We start from the raw sequence: 22,365 nt of genomic DNA on the forward strand, positions 1-22,365 counted from the left end.
AGTGCAACAAGATGTGATGTGATAACTATGCATATAATCAAGTTGGGTGCAAAATAAATAAATGTGCAAAAAGCAATTATTTGCGGGTGAATACAAAGGTGCGGGAAACTTATTCGTGCAAAATGCAAAAAGTGGTATTCAATCAGTCCATATAAATAATATGTCCATAAATAAGTGAATGTGACCACGGATAAGGTGAACAGGTATCTTACGGTGACCCCCAGATGGGTGACTGGTGAGTGGTGGGGTGCCCCCTAGTAGAAAGACCTACTCACCAGACGTACCCACCCCACACAGGGGTATAGAGCGGGTACTGTAGAGGTATCTTGTTAGATCCTGGCTCTGTGTGGTGGTTCCCTTCTTGGGGAGATGTAATGTGGGGTCCGGAGTTCCTTAAATTTGGGGTCCGGTAGTGGGCTCCTATGCAAATGGTGTAGTATCCAGAACTTCGTGGGTTGGTCAAATATGGCCACTCCTCTGCTGTCACTTCCAGCGATGTCTCCTCTCTACTTCCTTGCCTTAAAGGGAGGATGAGCCTCTTACCAGATGATAGATGAGAGAGCCCATGATTAGCCCTATACCATCTATCATCTGGTAAGAGGCTCATCCTCCCTTTTGAGTGGTGCTCTTTAGTACACATCCTCACCTGAGCACCTTTCCCTCATCTGGATCCTTATCTATACGCCCTTAATTTCTATTCTCTGGTAAGGAGCCAGTCCTAACATGGTGGTGGGATCACCTGCACCCTAAAGTTGCTGTGAACATTTTACCTGGAAATCTCTGTATTTATTATGGATATTGTTTTGGACTTTATGCACCCTATTTTCTTTGTTTTTGTTTCACCCATACCTAAGTGTAATTCTTATTTTCACATTGTTGATTGATTCACTGTATCTGCCCTTTGTGGCTTACCAGTTCACTGCATAATATGTATTGGTTTTGTGACTAATCTATTTTCATATTATTGTATTGGTTCACCTCAACCTGATCGGTTGACACTGCTTGGGGATGTCCATCTGGTTCTGAATATGGAGCAATGTGTCCGTCAATGAACGAAATAGAAAATATAATTTTTGTTACCGTAAAAAACATTTCTCTGAGTTCATTGACTGACATAGCACCCACCCTTCTATGGAGTTTTAATACTTCTGATACTGCTTGTTACTAAACTGAAGGCCTATAGCAGAGAGGGGGATGTATGCCAGCTAGGACTGCCCATAGGCAAAGCCAAGTTGTTTTTTCTGCCTAGTGTCCTACTCCTGTAGGGGGCAATATAACTATTATTCAGGGAAGACACCGGGTATACATTTTTGTGATGCGTTTTGGACTTATGTAATGTCATTAAAGTAATTAAAGTGGTTGTAAACCTTAGACATGAAATATGTATGTCGCAGTCAAGAGCACTAAATGTCATTTCGGTCTGCTGCTTTGTTCTGCTATCAGCATAAATCCCTTCTGACAATTTTTTTTCCTGACCCCAAAAGAAAAAAAAGTGACAGGGCACAGATCTCTAGCTGATTGTCAGCCTTCGCTCTGTTCCTGTGTGTTGTGGGAAGGGGGTGTGTCTCTTCCCTCCAATCAGCTCTCTCCTCACTGAGTTCTGCAGCGCGTAATTTCAGCTCTCCGCTCCCTTTTTCCTGAACTCTGACAAGTTTATAAATGCATCACTTTGAACGGATGTAGAGAATGGAAGACTGCAGATAGACGGAAACAATTTATGTAGGAGGAATTGTTTCATCTCTTTGTATACCTGAGACCAGTCACTTCACTGGGTATATGTAAGGGTTTACAACTTTCTTAGGCTAGGATGTTTGTTGAGCACTTGGGTGCATTCGTCCAGATTTTGTGCACTTTAAATAGTCATGGGTGTCACCTACATCAGATGCATATTTGATAATAAAGGGGAGCTTATTCAAGTGAGTATGACACATCAGCACTAAGTAGCACTTCTTTTGGGCTGCTTTTATAATAGGATTTCAGCAATAGAAAGCCAGCGTCTGCTAGAAGATCATATATAGCCCTCTTTGCCTAAATTAAAAGGTTTCTTTAATGTCATGGCATCAACCTTTTACATTATTTTCCAAGTAATTAATACCTTTCTGAGTTCAAAGTTGTCCTCAACATGACCTCTTAATATTTCCTTGTTTCCTTTTGATTTGGAAATTGCTGTATTTAATGTGTTTATAGTGCAAAAAAAAACATTACTCCCATTTCTTATGGAAAGAGCAACAGTAGAATTGTCAGATTCAGAGACTGTGTACATATAACTTGAGTTCTGTTAGGAGCCGATAGTTACTTGATATACCGTAGCTGAATTTTTGATACATTTGATTTGAACAGTGCCTAGACTTCTGAATTTGTGCTAATAACTGGGGAAAAAACCCCCACAATAACTTCATATGCTACTTTTTTTTTTTCCCATAATAAAGAAAAACTTATTAAAGCGTATAGAATTGTACTCCTCTGTAACAGCTTTTGCGAAGTTCTATGCAATGGTAGAAACAGTCTCATTAACCATGTTAGAAGGAAGGCTATTTATTTTTAATTACACAGTGCTAAGTGCAGAATTATCATTTTAATGAAGGTACAGTAGTTATTGCAAAATGTTCATGATCCCCAGCTGAGAACAGTAGGTGTGGGAGGATGGATAGCAATATCACAGCAGTCTAGATAATTACAGTAAGTTAAACTTAATTAACATGTAGTACTGCATAGTACAGATCTTTCAGTAGAATATATATATATATATATATATATATATATATACATACACACTGTGTGTGTGTGCATATATACATAAGAGCTGCGCGATTAATCGTTTAAAGTCGCAATCTCGATTCACCCCCCCCCCACACGATCTTAAAGCGGCATGTCCTCGATTCATCAAGAGCTGTTCTCTGCTCACTCACAGCTGTCAAAAAATACACAAATTAACAGTAAAGTTGGCCCAATTTTTTTTTTGTTTATTGTAAAAGATGTTATGCCGATAATCGTGAGCAAATCGTGATCTTTATTCTAAGCATTTTATCCAGAATCGTGCAGCTTTAATATATATAATATATATATATATATATATATATATATATATATATATATATAATCAACAAATTTTATAAACGACTCTACACTCTAATTTTATTCTCAGAAAGAAACATCAAAGAAAGGGATCAAGCATTTACACTTCAAAGGCAGCCAAACAGAAGTGGCAGTCACTGGAGCGAAGGATCACAGACATAGTGATGCAGCGGATGACCATCTCCAATATGGAAACGGACATGAACCGACTACTGAAGGTGAAATTTCCATTTAGAAATGCTGGCACAAAGTAATGAGACGGAAAGATAGAGCGTAAAATATACCGTAAAATAGAATTTTCATTTTCAGAATTTTTAACTATAAAATAGCAGTCCTTATGAGGCCCCTTTCCCAATATAAGTAACTATTTTGCAGATAAAGCTGGATGCCGATTCCTTTATTTCCAGGTAGCAACACTGGGAACCCTTTTAACCAATCATTTTTCTAATTCTTGTACAGCTGTTCCATGTTCTGAAAGATGTTTTTGATGCGGCAGACTGTAAACCCAAAATCGTCCTATAAGAAAACTGGGGACTGCATTTTCTACTTCCTTCTAAAATGCAGTTATGCTGACGCACTGGTTTCCGTACCTATAGTCACTGATCTGCAACCGCAATGAGGGATGTCAGTCAGATGTTCTTTCTCGATATGTATTTTTGGTTAGTGACTAGAATGTTGTTAGAGGGTCAGTCTGGCATACGAGCATAAATGCCTCTTCCGTAAATTGACAGACACAGCTCCATATTCTTCACCATAGGGTTATGCTGCCCTCTACAGAAGTAGGACTAGGCAGACAACCCAAAAGCTAGGCTACGCCCTCTATGCCATCCTCAGCTGGCATAACCCCCCTTTCTGCTTAGAGATACTCCAGTTTTCGTTTGCCTAGTTCAGGCGTAGGACCTAGTCTCCCTGCTGGGCCCTAGGTCCTGGCTTTTTTGTCTGTTTTTTTGTGTTTGTTTTTGGATTTCTTGCTGTTTTTTTCCTGTGGAGATCTTCTAGCAACTGGTGGGCTGAGCAACGGGCTGGACTATTGCAGTTCCAGTGGTCCCCTCAGTCTGGCCAGTGACTGTGTGCAGACTGTAGCTCTGTGTTTGGTCGGCCGCGATATAGCCCCACTGGCCCCCGAGTCAAACATCTTGCATGGTTGCATACGACCTGGTCTCGAGTCACAGCATTCCTTCTGACTGATAGCTCCCCCACTTGGGTGGCGAGGAGGTTTCTGTCTTGGGAGTGCTTGGTGTGGGGCGTGGGTACTCCTTGGGGTGGTTGGTTCCTCTGGGGCTGTCTTCCCCCCTCCCCCTCCTGGGAGGCATTGAGCTGGTTTGTCTGCCTGTGCTCATGGTGGGGGGGGGAGGGATGGCTGGTGCCCAGGCTGTAGGTGTCCCTGGCTTTGGTGCCTGCAGGCACGCTGTCGCCCTCGGTGGGCCTTCTATGGGGTGGGTGGCCTTTTTGGGTCCCCTTGGGACAGCTGGTGTGCCTGGGGGAGCGGGTGGCTGGGTAACTGCGGGTTCGAGTACCATGTGGTCGGGCAGGCCGAAAATTTAGGCCGCAGATTTGCGACCTACTGGCTGAACTTTGTATGGGACGGCCCCAGTTGTGGCAGCTAATGCCGGCATTGTACTCCGGGACATCTGCCTCCTCACGGGCCCCCCGCAGATTGCGCTCACGTAACCGAAAATTTACTAGGCCACCCCCTTCTGGTAGGGCACCTCTCGGGGGGAGAACAGGGTCCCAGGCAGGTTTAGCTGCCAGGGTGCTGTGGGGCATCCGCCTTCCCTAGTGGCTATGATGGGGGGAGGGGGTAGCCTGTCTGTGCATTAGCAGCGGGTGGCCTCTATAGGGGGGTCTGTTTGGGCCTCCTATGCAGGCCACCTTGGAAGGGCGCCCACGGGGGACCCCCTTATGGGGTTATCACGTTGGCCCCCCTTTATTATTTTTATTTATTTTTTTGCTGGCGGCCTCAGTTGACGCCCACTGTTGGGGGCTTAAGTCCTTAAGCCGCAGCCCCCCTGTGCAGGGTAAGGATAGCGTTGGACGTTTGCTTAGCGATTGCGCCCCCACCCGCCCTCTCCTGTCTCATCAGATCCAGCATCTGGTTTAGTCGCGGAGGATGGGACCACCCTGCGGAGTCCATGTTTCCCTGACCCGTCAAACAGTGAGGATGATTCCTCCATGGCGGCTGCCCCACACAAGAGGCACTGGTTGATGCACTGATTGCGTCAGTGCAGGAGCCATTTATGTTGGAGGATGCAGCTTAGGCTGCTACGAACATATCCCTTTGTCACCCATAAGCCGTCCTTTGTGGTTATGGTTCTCTTATCCAGCTTATTTTGACAATTTTTTCTAGAAGTACTGGGTGCGTCTAATTTGACCCTTGATGGTCTCAAGAGGGTTTGCTGTCCGGTATCCCTTGGAGTCGCTTATGAAGAAGTGGATGCTCCACACAAGTGGAGGGTTCCCCTATTTCTGACTAAGGCAACCATGTTTCCGGTGGTAGAATCCGCGGCTTTTAGGAATCCGGCTGACAAACGGGCAGAATCTCTAAGGCCCGTTACAGGTTTGCTATGGCTGGTGCCTTATTGGGGCATGTTTTGGCCTCTGCTTGGGTGTCTGACACTGACAGCGTGGGCGAGACGACCGTGGGGAGACGACCGGTTTTCCCCCCTGCCTATGGCGAACTGGCAGACCAGTTGGTCCAGGGTCTGCAGTTTGTCTGCGATGCATCTTTGGATGCGGTTACTGTGAGTCTCTAAGCGATCTGTCTCGGCAGTGGGGCTTAGGCATATTTTGTGGCTGAAGTGTTGGTCTGCAGATCACACCTCCAAAAAGAATCTGACTGAATTGCCTTTTTAGGGCGAGCGCCTGTTCAGGGCTACCCTGGATGTGACATCATTGGGAGTCAGACCGGGGGGGGGGGGGGATTTAAGAGTACCTTCCTTCCACAGTCTGGGAAGGATAAGGTGCCTCTCTGGTGACGTGGGACTTACTTTTTAGCCTACGAAAAGTTTTTTTCATCCCACAGGGACTTAAGAAAAAGGTTCCAAGTCCTTCAAAGCCTCTTCGAGAGGTTTCTAGCGGCCTTGGTCTGGCAATCGGAGAGCAAGCTTCTCCAGACCAGCTGACAAGACCCCTTCGGCATTACGGTTTGCCCCCATCCATGTCTGGGATGGGGGGGGATGTCTTCGCTGGTTCCGGGGCAGCGACCAGTGGATCCATGAGGTGTTTGTTTTCGGTTCCAAGATGGAATTACATTTTTTTCCTTTCGGAAGGGTTCTTCCTTCCAATGTGCACCTGCCCCTGGTTCAGCTGCAAGCTCTGTTGTGAGCAGAGCAGGACTTGTTGTCCCAGGGTGTGCTCGTCCTGGTTCCAGTGTCGGAACGTTTTCGGGGGTGTGCGGGTGAAATAATTCATGAAGTCCTTTCGGACAATAGTGGCGTCCCTGCATCAAGGGGGTTCCCTGACTTGTGTGTATGCGAGTGTTGGGCCTGATGGTGTCCACCTTTTTGAGGCGGTTCCATTTGCACAGTTCTACATGAGACTCCTTCAAGAAGAGATTCTGGTCAAATGGGATAAGTGTCCCAAGTCGGGCGACAGAATTCTCTGGTCTGGTGGCTGCGCTCCCCAACCTTGCTACAGGGCAAGTCCTTTCTCCCCTTATACTGGACAGTGGTCATGATAGATGCCAGCCTGTCCGGGTGGGGAGGGGTCCTTGGGCTGAACGTCACCTAGAGCTCTTAGACGTTAGAGTGCAGATTGCCCGTCAATCTCTTGGAACTTCGAGCAATCAGGCTTTGCCTGTATCATTGGCGGAGCAGCTCTGGGTGTTCCTGGTGCGGATTCAGTCAGACAATTCCACGGACATGGTTTTTGTGAATTCCCAGAGCGGCACAAAGAGTGTGTTAGCAGCCCTGGATGTGTCTGCCATTCTCCGGTGGGCAGATCGTTTTTGCCCTCTCCACCGTGCACATTTCCCTAGTGGAAGATTGTCAGGCGGATTACCTCAGGCGTTTTACCAGGGGGAATGGTCCCTTCATCCGGACGTATTTCATCAGATACAGTATGTCACAAAAGTGAGTACACCCCTCACATTTTTGTAAATATTTTGTTATCTTTTCATGTGACAACACTAAAAAAATGACACTTTGCTACAATGTAAAGTCGTGAGTGTACAGCTTGTATAACACTGTAAATTTGCTGTCCCCTCAAAATAACTCCACACACAGCCATTAATGTCTAAACCGCTGGCAACAAAGTGAGTACACCCCTAAGTGAAAATGGCCCAATTAGCCATTTTCCCTCCCTGGTGTCATATGACTCCTTAGTGTTACAAGGTCTCAGATGTGAATGGGGAGCAGGTGTGTTAAATTTGGTATCGCTCTCTCTCTCATTCTGGTCACTGGAAGTTCAACATTACACCTCATGGCAAAGAACTCTCTGAGCATCTGAAAAACAGAATTATTTCTGCTACATAAAGATGACCTAGGCTATAAAAAGATTGCCAAGACCCTGAAACTGAGCTGCAGCATGGTGGCCAAGGCCATACAGCTGTTTAACAGGACAGGTTCCACTCAGTACATGCCTCGCCATGGTCGACCAAAGATGTTGAGTGCCCGTGCTCAGCGTCATATTCAGAGGTTGTCTTTGGGAAATAGACACATGAGTGCTGCCAGCATTGCTGCAGAGATTGAAGGGGTGGGGGGTCAGCCTGTCAGTTTTCAGACCATATGCCGCACACTGCATCAAATTGGTCTGCATGGCTGTCGTCCCAGAAGGAAGCCTCTTCTAAAGATGATGCACGAGAAAACCCGCAAACAGTTTGCTGAAGACAAGAAGACAAAGGACATGGTTTACTGGAACCATGTCCTGTGGTCTGATGAGACCAAGATGAACTTATTTGGTTCAGACGGTGTCAAGCGTGTGTGGCGGCAACCAGGTGAGGAGTAAAAAGACAAGTGTGTCTTGCCTACAGTCAAGCATGGTGGAGGGAGTGTCATGGTCTGGGGCTGCATGAGTGCTGGCGGCACTGGGGAGCTGAAGTTCATTGAGGGAACCATGACTGCCAACCTGTTCTGTGACCTACTGAAGCAGAACATGATCCCCTCCCTTCGGAGGCTGAGCTGCAGGGCAGTATTCCAACATAACGATTTCAAACACACCTTCAAGATGACCACTGCCTTGCTAAAGAATCTGAGGGTAAAGGTGATGGACTGGCCAAGCATATCTCTATACCCAAACCCTATTCAGCATCTGGGGCATCCTCAAACAGAAGGTGGGACAGACCAAACAGCGTCCTCGAACAGAAGGTGGAGGAACACAAGGTCCTGAACATCCACCAGCTCAGTGATGTCATCATGGAGGAATGGAAGAGGACTCCAGTAGCAACCTGTGAAGCTCTGGTGAACTCCATGCCCAAGAGGGTTAAGACAGTGCTGGAAAATAATGGAGGCCACACAAAATATTGACACTTTGGGCCCAATTTGGATGTTTTCACTTAGGAGTGTACTCGCTTTTGTTTTCTTCAGTGTTACATGAAAAGATATAATAAAATATTTACAAAAAATGCGAGGTACGTACTCACTTTTGTGTGATACTTTATGTCTGTGGTGGTTCACCCCCGAGGTGGCTATATTGGCATGGCGGCTCAACAGGAAGGTGCCGAGGTTCTTGGCCGGTCACGTGATCCTTTGGAAGATGCCACGGATGCTCTGGTGGCTCCATGGAACCGGTACTATCTGATTTACGCCTTTCCTTTATTCCAACTTCTTCTGCAAATTCTTTGCAGGATCGAGGACGAAATTATTCCGGTTTTCTGGTGAGTCTGGACTGGTCTTGCCTGTTTTGGTACCTGGTGCGACTGATTGCCGACGTCCCCTAGAGGCTTCCTCTCAAGGATGATCTGTTGTCTCAAGGGTCGATTTTACATCCTGTTTTACAGTCGCTGGCTTTAATGGCCTGGCTATTAAGAACCAGGTGCTGAAGGAGAGGGGCTGGTCTTGCTTAGTGATTCCAACCATGTTGGAGGTGAGGAAATCTTCATCTCGAAAGCTTGATCGTTGGATGTTGAAGGCGTATATTTCCTGGTGTGAGGTTTGAGGACTCCATCCTCGTTTCCTTTCGGTGGCTCACAATCTGGTCTTTCTTAAATGGGGTTGAATCAGAAACTAGTTTTGAGCACCATAAAAAGGCCAAGTGTCTGCCTCTGTAGTCTTTTTTTCAAAGACCTTTCGCTTCCCGTTCATTGGTGCGTACATACCTTCAGGGGGTTCAATAGTTTTACTTCACCTGTAAGTTCTCCTCTGCCACCGTGGGAATTGAACCTGGTTCTGTTGGTTCTTCAAAAACCTCCATTTGAAAACATACAAGAGATCTTTCTCAAAAGGTGTGTTTTTTTTTGGTGTCTATCACCTCTGCTCGCAGGGTGTCCGAGTTGGCGGTTTTGTCTTGTCTTGTCCTCTCTATCTGGTGGTTCACTGGGATAAGGTGGTCCCGCGTCAATGGCCGTCGTTCCTTTCAAGGGTTGTCTGTGATTTCCATTTGAATGAGGACATTATGCTACCATCCTTGTGTCCCAGGCTGGCTTGTCCCAGGGTATTTGCCTTTTATACTCTGGATGATGTTTGCGCTATTTGGCAGACACTTGGCAGTCCCTTCAGGGGTCAGACTCACTTTCTGATTGCGGAAGGGCGTTCCTGCTTACTCTGCGACCATTTCCAGATGGATCAGACAGGCAGTGACCCAGGCTTATTCGCTAACAGGTTGGTTTCCCCCCTTTCCCTGTGATTGTACATTCTACTTGGGCACGTAGTGCTTCTTGGGCTTCTGTCATCAGGCGTCAGTGACGCAGGTGTCTATGGCGGCCTCTTGGTCGTCGGTGTGTACTTTTTAAAAGTTTTGGCATCTGTGTTTGCCTCCTTTTTGGCTGCAAAGTTTTTGTGGGCTGCGATTTTAACAAGATCTGTTTTTCCCTCTTGAGGGTGTATTTCAGGTTGGACTCCTGTTCTAGTTGAGCTACTATTATCTGGATTGGCTTGTGTTTAGCCTTGTTTTTTTTATTCCCACCCCTCATGTTTGGCACTGCTTTGGGATGTCCCTATGGTAAAGAATATGGAGTTGTGTCTGTCAATGAACGGGAGAAAAAATGTTTTTTGTACTCACCCAAAAATCCTTTTCTCCTTTTCTCATTTCTTCATTGACCGACACAGCACCCATCCCTCTAAGGAGTTTTTATGCTTCTGTTTGTTACAACACTGAATATCTCTAAGCAAAAGAGGTGGTTATGCTAGCTGAGGACGGCCCACAGGACGTAGCCAAGCTTTTGTGTTGTCTGCCTAGTCCTGCTCCTGTAGAAGGCAGCATAACCCTATGGTGAAGAATATGGAGCTGTGTCTGTCAAGCTTCGGGAGACCTAATTATTTTCGCCATCAATTGGTTTTAGTTACTGTGTAAATGTTCTATAGAAAATCTTTTTGCCCCCATTCATGCTTGAGCGTGAGTGTTTTCAATAGATTTAGGAGGTTTTTCTTTTTTTTTTTTTTTTTTTTTTTTTTTTTTTTTTTAGGCATATTTAGGCTGGGGGAGAAATTTTCAGGTGTATTCAGGCTTTGTAAAGAGGCAACAAATTGTGCGAAAAACATGCACGATGCAAATTTTTCAGGCACTTCCATAGAAGTCTATCGTGGCCAAAATGAATGCTTCCCCAAAGAAGCTCATGTGCTTTTTTTGAGCTATGAGCGAGAAGCTTCAACCTCAGTGAAAGACCATCACTAATTAAAATAGAAATCTTGATATTGAGCATCAGGAAATGTACTTCAAATTGCTAAGGTCTAAATGGGGTCTCGGCATTTGAATTTAGAGCAGGGTTCTTAAGTGGTAGTTAAGTCATAGGAGGTATGTTTTTTCCCCTGAAAGTTTCTGCTTCATGTGAATGAAAACGCTGAAAATTTAACTTTTCTCATTTTTGTTCTTAAAGTGTATTTCCACCTTTAGGCCCCTTTACATGGGCAGTCGGAGTAGTAAAAACAGGCAGTTGAGACTTGATTTTGCCGCCCATCTAAAACCTAACATACAGGTTGAGTGGGTTGTACACATGCCCGGGCCACAATGCTTTGTGGCGGGTGCAGAAAAAAAAAGTCGATCCTGTCTGAAATTCAGCACTGACTTGTGTCCGATTCTTCCTTTTCTCTCTCTCTCTCACTCTCACTCTCACTCTCACTCTCACTCTCACTCTCACTCTCACTCTCACTCTCACTCTCTCTCTCTCACTCTCTCTCTCTCACTCTCTCTCTCTCACACTCTCTCTCTCTCTCTCTCTCTCTCACACTCTCTCTCTCTCTCTCTCTCTCTCTCACACTCTCTCTCTCTCTCTCTCTCTCTCTCTCACACTCTCTCTCTCTCTCTCTCTCTCTCTCTCTCTCTCACACTCTCTCTCTCTCTCTCTCTCTCTCTCACACTCTCTCTCTCTCTCTCTCTCTCTCTCACACTCTCTCTCTCTCTCTCACACACACGCCTATTTAGCTATACCACACTGCTTGACAGGCATTGTATAAATCAGCCTTTCTCAATCAGGATTCTTCCAGAGGTTGCTAGGGATCTCTTGAGTAATGAGTAACCACTGACTACAATCTTTTTTCCCATTTGCCTTCACTAATATACAGTGAGTTGCAGATCTAGTAATTATCAGCAGGGGCTCCCAGAGACCAGAAAGTTAATTCCAGGGTTCCTGATTATAAACTATACATGTCTCCCATCTCCCTTCTTAAAGCGGAGTTCCACCCTGGTTATACATTTTTTTACAAAAATACCCCCGGGACAGTCAGGGCTAGCACATTCCACAATGGCTAGCCTCTGATCTGTCCCGGGTTGCACTTACCTTTCAGGAGAAATACTTACCTTGAAATTGTCTTCTCCAGCGCTGCCATCTCAGGTGTGGGCAGCTTGAAGCCAGCACGATCCTCTTCCGCGTCCTCTTCGGTCCTCTTCCTCCTTCTTCGGTCCCACGATGCACTGCACCGGCCCCGACGTCACTTCCGGGTCGCGCGCGTCATCCCTCCACAGCTTCTGGGCATGCCCAGAAGCTGTTTAGAAGGGAATGACGCGCGCGCCCCGGAACTGACGTCGGGGCCGGTGCAGGTGCAATGATTCCTGGGAGTGATGACGTTCAGCTCCCAGGAATCATTGCAAAAGCCAGGAAGTGACGAATCGCCGTGGCCGCCGAGGGGAGGAAGAAGGAAGTAAGGTGAGTATATTTTCTCTAAAAGGTAAGTGAAAAAAAAAAAAAAATTGCGATTATCCATTTGTTTTTCAGGTGACCGGGAGCGAGAAGATGGAGGTAAGTATAAATTTCGGGTGGAACTCCGCTTTAACATGCCTGCAGACCGGTGTGTATACAACACTACTCCTCATCTAATAAATTCTAATCGGTATTCTTTCAATAAATTGTACACCTTTAACCCCCTATCTAATTGGGCATCTGCCTACGTAACGGCTATCAAAAACAGTGTGCATTTTTTTATGCTTGGAAAAAATATTTTATTTTGAGTGCGGAGGAAGACATACAGTACAAATTGATAAGTTGTAAACAAGATTTGTTTGACAAGGGCAGTGATATGGGCATTTTGAGCAATGTTTTGTTTTTCACATAACAGCAACGTGAAGAACTTACTAAAAGAAAAGAAAAAGTTACAAGGAAAAGAGACCGAATTATGAAGGAAAATGGAGATCCTGACAAAAATATCAATCACCTAAATGAAGAAATAGAATCTCTTAGTGCAAATATTGACTACATTAATGATAACATATCTGAATGTCAAGCAAATATTATGCAGATGGAAGAGGCCAAGGTAAGTGTTTTGACAGTCGTATAGACAATTAAAGTTTAAATTTAAACCCACTTGAAAACTTTTTAAAGCAAAGTAATAAAATGTATTATTAAAAAGTAATCTTCGTGTACCTAGTCTAAAACAGATGCTTTTTTATATTGTTAATATATTTCTACTTGTACTTATTTGTACTTGTACGGTTACTGGGTACACATAAAGGGTACTTGTGTTGCTTTATAATTGATAGTATGTTTTCACAGTAATGTAGCCCCCTCCTAGCATTTGTTATGCTTTCATATTGGTGAGTTAGCTCAACCAGAGTAATGTAATGATTGTTTTTCTCCTGCCTAAATTTTACCTTGCATCTCACTAAACGTGTTTTCTTAATCATACATTACGGGACAAAGGGAGAAGTAATTCTGGTACATTAGGGTATTCTTCTGCCTTCAGGAGATTGGACACTGGCAAAACAAAGCTGCAAGAGCAGCCCCGTTTAACCCTGTCCACTCACAGCATGTTTTTTGCTTGTGTCCTAGGTGAATATACTTCTTCTCATACACCTGGTAAATTAGAACATTAACCTTAACAGTTTAGTAAGAATTAATATTCCTGAACAAAAGAGCATGCATTCCACATTAATAATAATTATGCTACCAAAATTAGTGTGTGCTGTAAATTGCCTCCAGCATTGCCCCTGATTCTTCTTGCTGGAGGCCGTTTTGTTGAAGCTCAGAGCAGTCCGTTCCTTATTTGAAACTCTCCCCCTCTCCTTGGTCTAAAAAACTATGTACCTTCTCAGCCTTAATTGTATGTCTTGGCTGAGATAGAAAGGCTCATAGAAGCTTTACAGTGCTAAAGTTCACAGGCTGCTGAGGACTAAAGGAGAGAATATCCTTATAAGTTTAAAGCCCCGTACACACGTACCGATCGTCGGCCGAACGATCGGCCGTCTTTTGTCCAGGGCTGTCGTGTCTGTTGAAAACTGCAAAAGACTGCACATGAATTTTGTCGGCCAACAGCAGCCGACTGCAGAAGTGATGTCATGTGATGGTTAACTTTCCGTGTGTTTTGTCTTTTCTGAGCAAGCCCAGTCTTGCAAATCTGCTGATTGTCGGCCGAATTCTGTTCTGACTGGCGAACAATCGGCCGTTCTGGTGTTGGCCTACAAAAATTTTAAAGCATGCACATCAGATTCTTTTCGGCCGAAAGTGCGCTGTCGGCTGTCGGAAGCATCATACTAACAAGCCTACAATCGGCCGATCGGTCGTCGGCCGAATATTTACGGCCGACAAACGGTACGTGTACGGTCTTTTATGTCTCCCTGACGACAGAGTTTGTCCTGTCACACGTCTCCTGCTTTTTTTTTTTTTTTCTCTCCCTCCCTAAGCTGTGTTCCCATCCGCATAGTCTGTGTCATTCCTATTGCTTTCTTCCCCCTTCAGCAACAGTAAATCCTAAAGCTGTCAGCCGATTGGCCTCTAGTGATTCTGACTTTACGCATAGTGCCAAGGATCAGGGAGTGCAGAGCAGGGTGAGACAGTGCCCTTCTAGATTTTAAACCGCATACACACTCATTTTTTATGTTTTACATAGCTATACCTGCAAAAGTGGCCAGCCTAAAGTGATCTATCAGGACTTAATTTTCTGACTAAAGTTCCACTTTGGGTAAATGGGACCTAAAGATTGAGGTTAGCAATATTGCTTAGAATAAACAATGGTGTCTCAGTTATGTAAGCTCGAACATTTGTTAATGTGGATTTTTATACTGCTCCTCAGGTTTACCAGGATGGAACTGGGGTAGCCCTAAAAGGGCACTAATTAGCTTTGGTATGATCATTTTTTGTATCTGCATTAACTGTAAGGATTGGTAGGAGAACACTAAAGAGATGAGGGATTTGGGAAAGCAATATAAGAAACTATCCAGTAAGACTAGAGTTTGTGGGGAAAGGGGGCTCTGATAGAGTAAGGATTCCCCTATGCCTGGGGGTTAGCAAATCTTCTGGTCCTTTTATACTCAAGATTCTCTTGTTTGTTTAGGTTGCAAGTAGGCTATCCATTGAGGCCAAATTTTTAGAATTTCTAATTTCTCCAGTGAGATAGCCGTTATTTTTTTATTGTTCATTGTGCCATTTAGTTGTCATTTTTATTGAAATTTTAACAGAATACAAAGTGTATCCAATACAGATAAGTAATCAAAAACAACACATTGGCAAGTACAGAAATAATAGTCAAATTCAGTGGGAGCAGATAACTGACCAGTGAATATTAAAACTAACCTAGCAAAAATAATTGGTCATAAAGGTATGGACTGAGCCTCAATTTCAGGCCAGAGAGCTCTTTTGAAATCAATGTAAATGATAGGTCCACCATACTTGACAGAAGAAGTATGTTGAGGCCTCCGTGTCAAGGGGGCCAGAAAAGGTGAGAATATAAGACATGGAAGAAGGAACAGATAGGGACGTCAGGAACACCTTGGCCAAATCTTTAGGACCTTAGCACAAAGATGTGTAGCTTGCAGTGTACATAGTGGGGTGGGCATATAGTCCATGGGGCCCAGTTCTTTTGACATTTTTTTGTGTGTGTCCGGGAGGATACTGGTGAGTTTTTCATTGATAAAAACGTTATCTATGCAGACATCTGTAAAATGGACAAACTGCTGTTTCCAAGTTTTTCTTTGGACAGTTTCGCCACCATTAAAACATATTTTGCTAGTCTGGAGATTTTAAATGTAACAGGACATACCAGTAAGGATTGTAAGGGCTTAAAGTGATTGTAAAGTCTTTTTTTTTTTTTCAATAAAAATAACAAACATGTTATGCTTACCTGTTCTGTGCAGTTGGTTTTGCACAGGGCAGCCTGGATCCTCCTCAGCTGCCTCTTCTGTGCTCCTGGCCCCTCCTTCCTGTCAAGTGTCCACGCAGTGGGCAGCTTGCGATGGGGGCATCCAAGCCAAGTCGTGTGTCCATTTAGACACGAAGCTGTGGCCCAGCCCCACCTCCCCTCTCTCTTGACTGGCTGACTGACCTGGTTTGACAGCAGCGGGAGCCAATGGCGCCACTACTGTGTCTCAGCCAATCAGGAGGGAGAGTCTCCGACACCCAAGACACTCATGGATATCGCTGGAGAGAGATGGGGCTCAGGTAAGTATCAGGGGGTGCTGGGGAGGTGACTACGCACAGAAAGTTTTTTATACTAATGCAAAGAATGCATTAAGATAAAAAAAACCTGACTTTACAACTCCTTTAAGCCAGGACTTTAGTCCATAACCTAGAGAGCATAAGGCACCTCAACAATGTATGGAGGACATCACCAAGGGTGGAGCAACCATGAAAACCGGTGCCAGAGGATACCTGGGTCACTGTGAACTAATCGAGATGGGAAAACTTTCTATACAGTTCCAGCTTCCACCCCCCAACACACCAAATGGGATATCATAAACAGCCAGGCCACACAATACCATCATATGCTCTGACCCAAAAGACAGAAATAAACATCTTGGAATACTAGCAGGCTCCTTCCATAAGAAAGGTTAGAACAACAAAACCATCAATAAAAGCATAAACACTACCTTAAGAGCCGGTTCACATTGCAGCGACCCGACTTGCCGGGGCGACCTGCGAGGTCGCGGTGCACAGCGCGCACCGCGACCTCGGAGAGACCTGCACGGACTTCATATCATTGAAGTCAATGCAGGTCGCTCCGAGGTCTCCCCAAAGAAGCTCAGGACCCTTTTTCTAAGTCGGAGCGACTTGTGTCGCTCCTATTAGAACGGGTCCTGTGCTAATCTATGGGCAGGCGACCTGTCAGGGGACCAGGTCGCCTGACAGTTCACCCCAGTGTGAACGGAGTCTAAAAAAGCTAATTCCAAATCTCTTCCAATACAAAGTGAAAAAACAAATAACCATGTATCTCTAGTAACCACATACAATTCAGCACTAGAAGGGATAAGAAACATAGTTGGAGGTGCAACCCCTCATAGCGGAGGATGAAACTAAAATATTTAAACAACCCCCAGGGCCCGCTTTCATTAGTCAACCATACAAAAAGATGGCAACCAACCCAGTTTATAACTAGCATTTGCAGTAAGGAGCACATGGAAGGGCAGTGCACATCAGACAGACAAATGTTTCCCAGAACACTTACCAGCTATCCTGCAAAAAAGAAAACAAACTGACTCTGTCTACAATTCATATTAAACTGAGGTTTTAGTTGCACACATTCGCAAATATATGTGGAAGTGCCTGCGTCAAGGCTCTATGTACTAAAGCTGTATTTCTCTTTCGTTCATTGATGGACGCAGCGTTCCATATTCAGAACCATAGGTTTATATTGCCCCCTACAGGAGTAGGGCGCTAGGCAGAAAAAAAGACTTAGCTACGCCTATGAGCTGTCCTAGTTGGTATACGTCCCCATCTTTGCTATAGGTCTTCAGTTTTCTTTTTTTCAGCCTAGTCAGGAGCAAGGACCTACCTCCCTGCCGGAATCTTTGGTTCTGGCAATTTTTTTTCCCTTTTTTAAATGGCGTTTTTTTTTTTTTTTCCCCCTGTGAGATCTATACTCATCTGCCGGGCTGAATAGTTGGATCCAGTGGTCCCCCCAGTCTGGTCAGCGAGCGCGCACAGACCTTTATGTGCTTAATTGGACGCAACAGGCCCGATCCTGGACCGGGGCGGCCAGCGAGTTAAACGCTTTGTGGGGACACATATGACCATGGCCGATAGTCTGCATCAGTGTTGCCTTGGCTGACAGGCCCCCTACTTTGGGGGCAAGGAGGTTGTGTCTTGGGAGTGTTACTCGCATGCTTTCGCGGGATCGTTAAGTAAGGGGCCCCCTCCTTTCCTTCCCTGGATGGGGCGTGGGTACTCCCTGAGATGGTAGGTCCCTCCCAGGGGTACTTGCCCTCTTCCCTCCTCCGGGGGAGGCCATGAGCACTTTGCTCTTGGGGGGGATTGCTGGGGATGCTGCATTCCCAGGTGTCTGTGTCCCCCTGGCGTAGGTACCCAGCGGGGCACTGTCACCCCTCGGTTTTTTTACTAGAAGAGGGGTGTCCCTTTTTTTTACCGGCTGCAACGGGTGACCTGGCATCCATGGGTCCGCGCTCCATGTGGTCTGACCATCCGGTAATTTAGGCTGCAGGCTTTGTGGGGCGGCCCCAGTGAGGGCGGCTGAAGCTGCTGCTTTCCATTTGGGCATCCGCCCTCGGTTTCCTTTCTCGGGTCCCCATCCTCCACAGTTGTGGCTTTGCGTGAGAAGGCACTAGTTAACACACTGTTTACATACGTATGGGAGATTTTGAAGATGGAGGATGCAGCGGAGGCACTGCGGAGGTGGCCCTCCTCTTTGGCTCTCACTAGCCGTCTCGCACGGCAAAAGTGTTCCCTTATTTCTTCTATTTTGACAAGTTTGTCTACAAAGATTAGGAGCGTCCAAAATGCTCCTTGTGCTTTCTAAATGATTTGCAGTGAGGTCCCCCTTTTGAAGAGTCACTCCTCAAGAAGTGGACTGTCCCACCAGCGGTGGACCCTCCTGTCTTTAGGTTAAATAAGGCAACCACAATTCTGGTAGAGGAATTCCTGGGATTTAAAGATTCGGCTGACATAAAGGCGGAGTCTGTGGTTCGCAATATGGCTCCTCGCCATTGCCCTGGTGTAGCAAACTAACTGAATGGTCTAAACTTTTGTGCCATGATCTAGTGGTGTGCAGATTCCCCCTGCCTTTGTTGAGTTGGCGGACCGTTTGGTCCAGGGGCTGCAATTTTTTGGGCAGTGGTGCTTAGGCATGTGTTGTGGCTTAGGTGTTGGTCTGCAGAACAAACTTCTAAAAAAGCTCTGACTAATTTACCCTTTAAGGTGATCGCCTGTTTGAGGCTACCCTGAATGACATCATTAAGAGTCTCACGGGAGGGAAGAGCACTGAAAACCTTTTTTGGCCCTCAGGGTCCACTGACAAGGGTTCAAAACCTTTTAAGCTCTCCTCAGGAGGTTCCAAGTGGCCCTGGTCTGGTAAGCTGATGAGTGTTTTCTCTAGACCCGTGGACAACGACCCTGCAGCATGAAGGTTTGCCCTCACCCATGCCTGGGGTGTGGGGACGTCTTCGTTTGTTTCCGGGCATGTGGACCTCCTTGGTGAACGACAAATGGGTCCACAAAGTAATTCTGTCCGGTTACAAGATAGAGTTTCGGTCTTGCTCTACAGGAAAGGTTCTTTCCTTCCAACGTGCGTCTGTCCCCGGAATGACTGCAAGCTCTCTTCAGGGCGGTGCAGGTCAAGGAGTGATTGTCCCGGTTTCCGGTATCGAAAAGCTTTCAAGGTATTTATTCAAACCGGTTTACGGTCTCAAAGACTGGGAGGGCAAGGTTCGTCCGATTCACACGGTAGTGGCATCCCTACATCAGGGGAATTTTCTAGCCTCTAGCGCCATTAAAGATGCTTACTTGCACATTCCAGTATGTGCATTACCCCAGCGGTTTCTCCGCTTTGCTGTGGGAGAGGAGCGCTATCAGTTTGTGGTTTTACCCTTTGGTCTCGCCTCGGCTCTTCACAAAGGTGTTGGCCCTGGTTCTAGCTTTGCTACTTCAGCGGGGGATTAATGTGCTTGGTTACCTGGACGACCTGAGCAGATCGGAGCCCTCATCTGCATTGGCAAATGACTTGGAGATCACTATTCAGACCTTAAAGGAGTCTGCCCTGATCCCGTTCAGGAAAATAATTACTTGGGTCTGACTCTGGATTTAGCTCTGGCCAAAGTGTCTCTTTATCTGGACAAACTCCAGAAGTTGCAAGCTACGATTTCATCTGTTGCTGTCGCACAGGAGGTTCTCCCTTCGGACTTGCATCCAAGTGCTGGGCCTGATAGCCTCTACCTTTAAGGCCATCCCATTTGCACGGTTCCATACGAGTTCTCTTCAGAGGTAGATCGTGGTGAAATGGGACAAGTGTCCAAAGTCTCTGGACAATCAGATTTTGCTGAGCCGAGAAACCAGGGGTTCCCTGGTCTGGTGGCTTCATTCTCCTACTCTTCGGCAGAGCAAGTCCTTTCTCCCCTTGTATTTGACAGTGGTCAAGATAGATACCAGTCTGTCCAGGTGGGGAGGTGTCCTGGGGCTGAACTCAGTTTAGGATTGTTGGACGCTGGAAGAATCAAGACAATGTCTTGGAACTCTGGGTGGATCCGGCTGTGCCTGGATCACTGGATGGATCGGCTCCCGGTACGAATCCAGATGGGCAATGCCACGGCGGGGGCTTATGTCAATGGCCAGGGCGAAAAGTGTGGTGGCAGGTCTGGAGGTATCCGGCATTCTCTGGTGGGCAGAACGCTTCGTTCTGGCCCTCTCCGCCTTGCACATTTCAGGTGTGGAAAATTGGCAGGCTGACTATCTCAGTCGGCAGGCGTTGGACCAAGGGGAGTTGTCCCTTCATCCGGGCATGTTTCTTCTGATATTTCTCCGGTGGGGCACTCCCAAGGTGGACCTGTTGGCATCTCGGCTCAACAGAAAGGTACCAAGGTTTGTGGCAAAGTCACAAGATCCTCTGGCGGATGCCACAGATGCTCTGGTGGCCCCATGGGCCAGTATTGCCTGATCTACGCCTTCCCTTTTCTCAAGCTTCATCCGCGTCTTCTTCGCAGGATCGAGGCCGAGGGGATTCTGGTCAGTCCGGTGGCCCATGGACTGGCCTTGCTGGTCTTGGTACACCGACCTGATGCGATTGGTCGCCGACGTCCCTTGGACAGGCTGCCTCTCAGGGAGGACCTACTCTCCCAAGGGCCAATCTTCCATCCTGCTTTACAATCGCTGGCTTTGACGGCCTGGCTGTTGAAAGCCAGATGTTGAAGGATAGAGGTTTCCCTGGGTCGGTGATTCCGACTATGCTGAAGGCTGGAATGTTTACCTCTAGAAAGAATTAACATTGTACGTGGAAAGCGTACATTTTCGTGGTGTGATTCGATCAGATTTTGTCCTTCCTTCAACAAGGTGTTTAGCAGGAGTTGGCCTTAAGTACTATCAAGGGCCAGGAGTCTGCCTTGGCAGTCTTCTTTCAGTGACCCTTGGCCAAGCATTCCTTGGGGCTTACTCTTATTCAAGTTGTTCGACACCTGACTCTGCCGGTGTTGTCTCCTCTGCCGCCGTGAGATTTGAACTTGGTGCTCTGTTCTCCAGAAGCCTCCTTTCGAAAATATTCAGGAGATTCCCCTGCTTACACTGTCTCAGAAGGTGGCCTTTTTGTTGGGTATCGCTTCTGCTCTCAGGGAGTCTGAATTGGCGGCGTTATCTTGTCGTACCCCCTACTTGGTGGTCCATAAAGATAAATTGGTTTTACGTCCATGCCTGTCATTCCTACCTAAGGTTGTCTCTGACTTCCAATTGAATGAGGACATTGTGTTGCCTTCTTTGTGTCCCAGGCCCGCTCATCACAAGGAATTTTCCTTGCATGCCTTTGATGTGGTTCGGGCGATTTGGATGTATCTGGCAGCCACTGAATCTTTTTCGGAGGACAGACTCACTGTTTGTTATAAGAGACAGGCCAAAGTAAGGGCTGTCGGCTTCTTCTGTGACCATTTCCAGATGGATCAGACAGACAGTGACTCAGGGCCTATCCTATCAAAGGTTAGATTCCTCTTTTCACTGTAACTGCGCACTTTACTCGGGCGCTTTAGTGCTTCTTGGGCCTCCTGTCATCAGGTGTCAGTGGTGCAGGTTTGCAAGGCAGCCACTTGGTCGCTGGTGCACACTTTCACAAAATTCCAGTGAATGTTTTGCCATCTTCAGATGCTTCCTTTGGCTGCAAGGTTCTGCAGGCTGCTGTTTAGAGGGTCCGTTCCCTCTTGAGGGTGTATTATTCAGATTGGGCTCCAATTGTTTTTGTGGAGCTCCTGTTACCTGGTTGGCTTCTTGTGTTTAGCCTTGGGATTTTGTTTTGTCCCACCCCTCATGTTTTGGCACTGCTTGGGGATGTCCCTATGATCCTGAATATGGAGCGCTGTGTCTGTCAACGAACGAAAGAGAAAATAATACGATTTTTGTACTTACCGTAAAATCCATTTCTCTGATGGACACAGCACCCACCCTTCTATGGAGTTCAATACTTCTGATACTGCTTATTACTAAACTAAAGGCATATAGCAGAGAGGGAGATTTATACCGGCTAGGAGTGCCCACAGGCGTAGCAAAGTTTTTATTCAGCCTAGTGTCGTACTCCTGTAGGGCGATATAACCCTATGGTTCTGAATGTGGAGCTCTGTGTCCATCAATGAACTCCGAGAAATAGATTTTACGCTAAGTACAAAAATCCTATTTTTTGAGAGTCTCCAAGTTGGAGCATATATAGCAGTGGATAAATTAAGGGCAGGTTTGCCTGCAGGGAGCCTACTCCTCCTTAAAGGCAATGATACACATGGGATGCCCAGCAAGAGCACAATGGCAGCTGAAGGCATCCGATGTGTCCCCAAGACAAATCCAGGGAACAAGCTATA

The 22,365-nt window shown here is 46.2% G+C and overlaps 1 protein-coding gene across 6 annotated transcripts in view; it reads left to right on the top strand.

Moving 5' to 3' along the window:
* Positions 1-22,365, top strand: part of KIF21A (kinesin family member 21A) — a 303,313-nt gene that overhangs the window by 183,208 nt on the left and 97,740 nt on the right. For all 6 annotated transcript variants that reach the window (XM_082254436.1, XM_082254439.1, XM_082254440.1 and 3 more), the window contains 2 exons: positions 3,146-3,293; positions 12,720-12,914. In XM_082254436.1, the coding sequence (XP_082110562.1) occupies positions 3,146-3,293; positions 12,720-12,914 (343 nt within the window). The remainder of the gene's footprint in view (positions 1-3,145; positions 3,294-12,719; positions 12,915-22,365) is intronic.

Source organism: Pelophylax lessonae, assembly GCF_965119305.1.
Source record: "Pelophylax lessonae genome assembly, chromosome: 4".
Classification (NCBI taxonomy): Eukaryota; Metazoa; Chordata; class Amphibia; order Anura; family Ranidae; genus Pelophylax; species Pelophylax lessonae.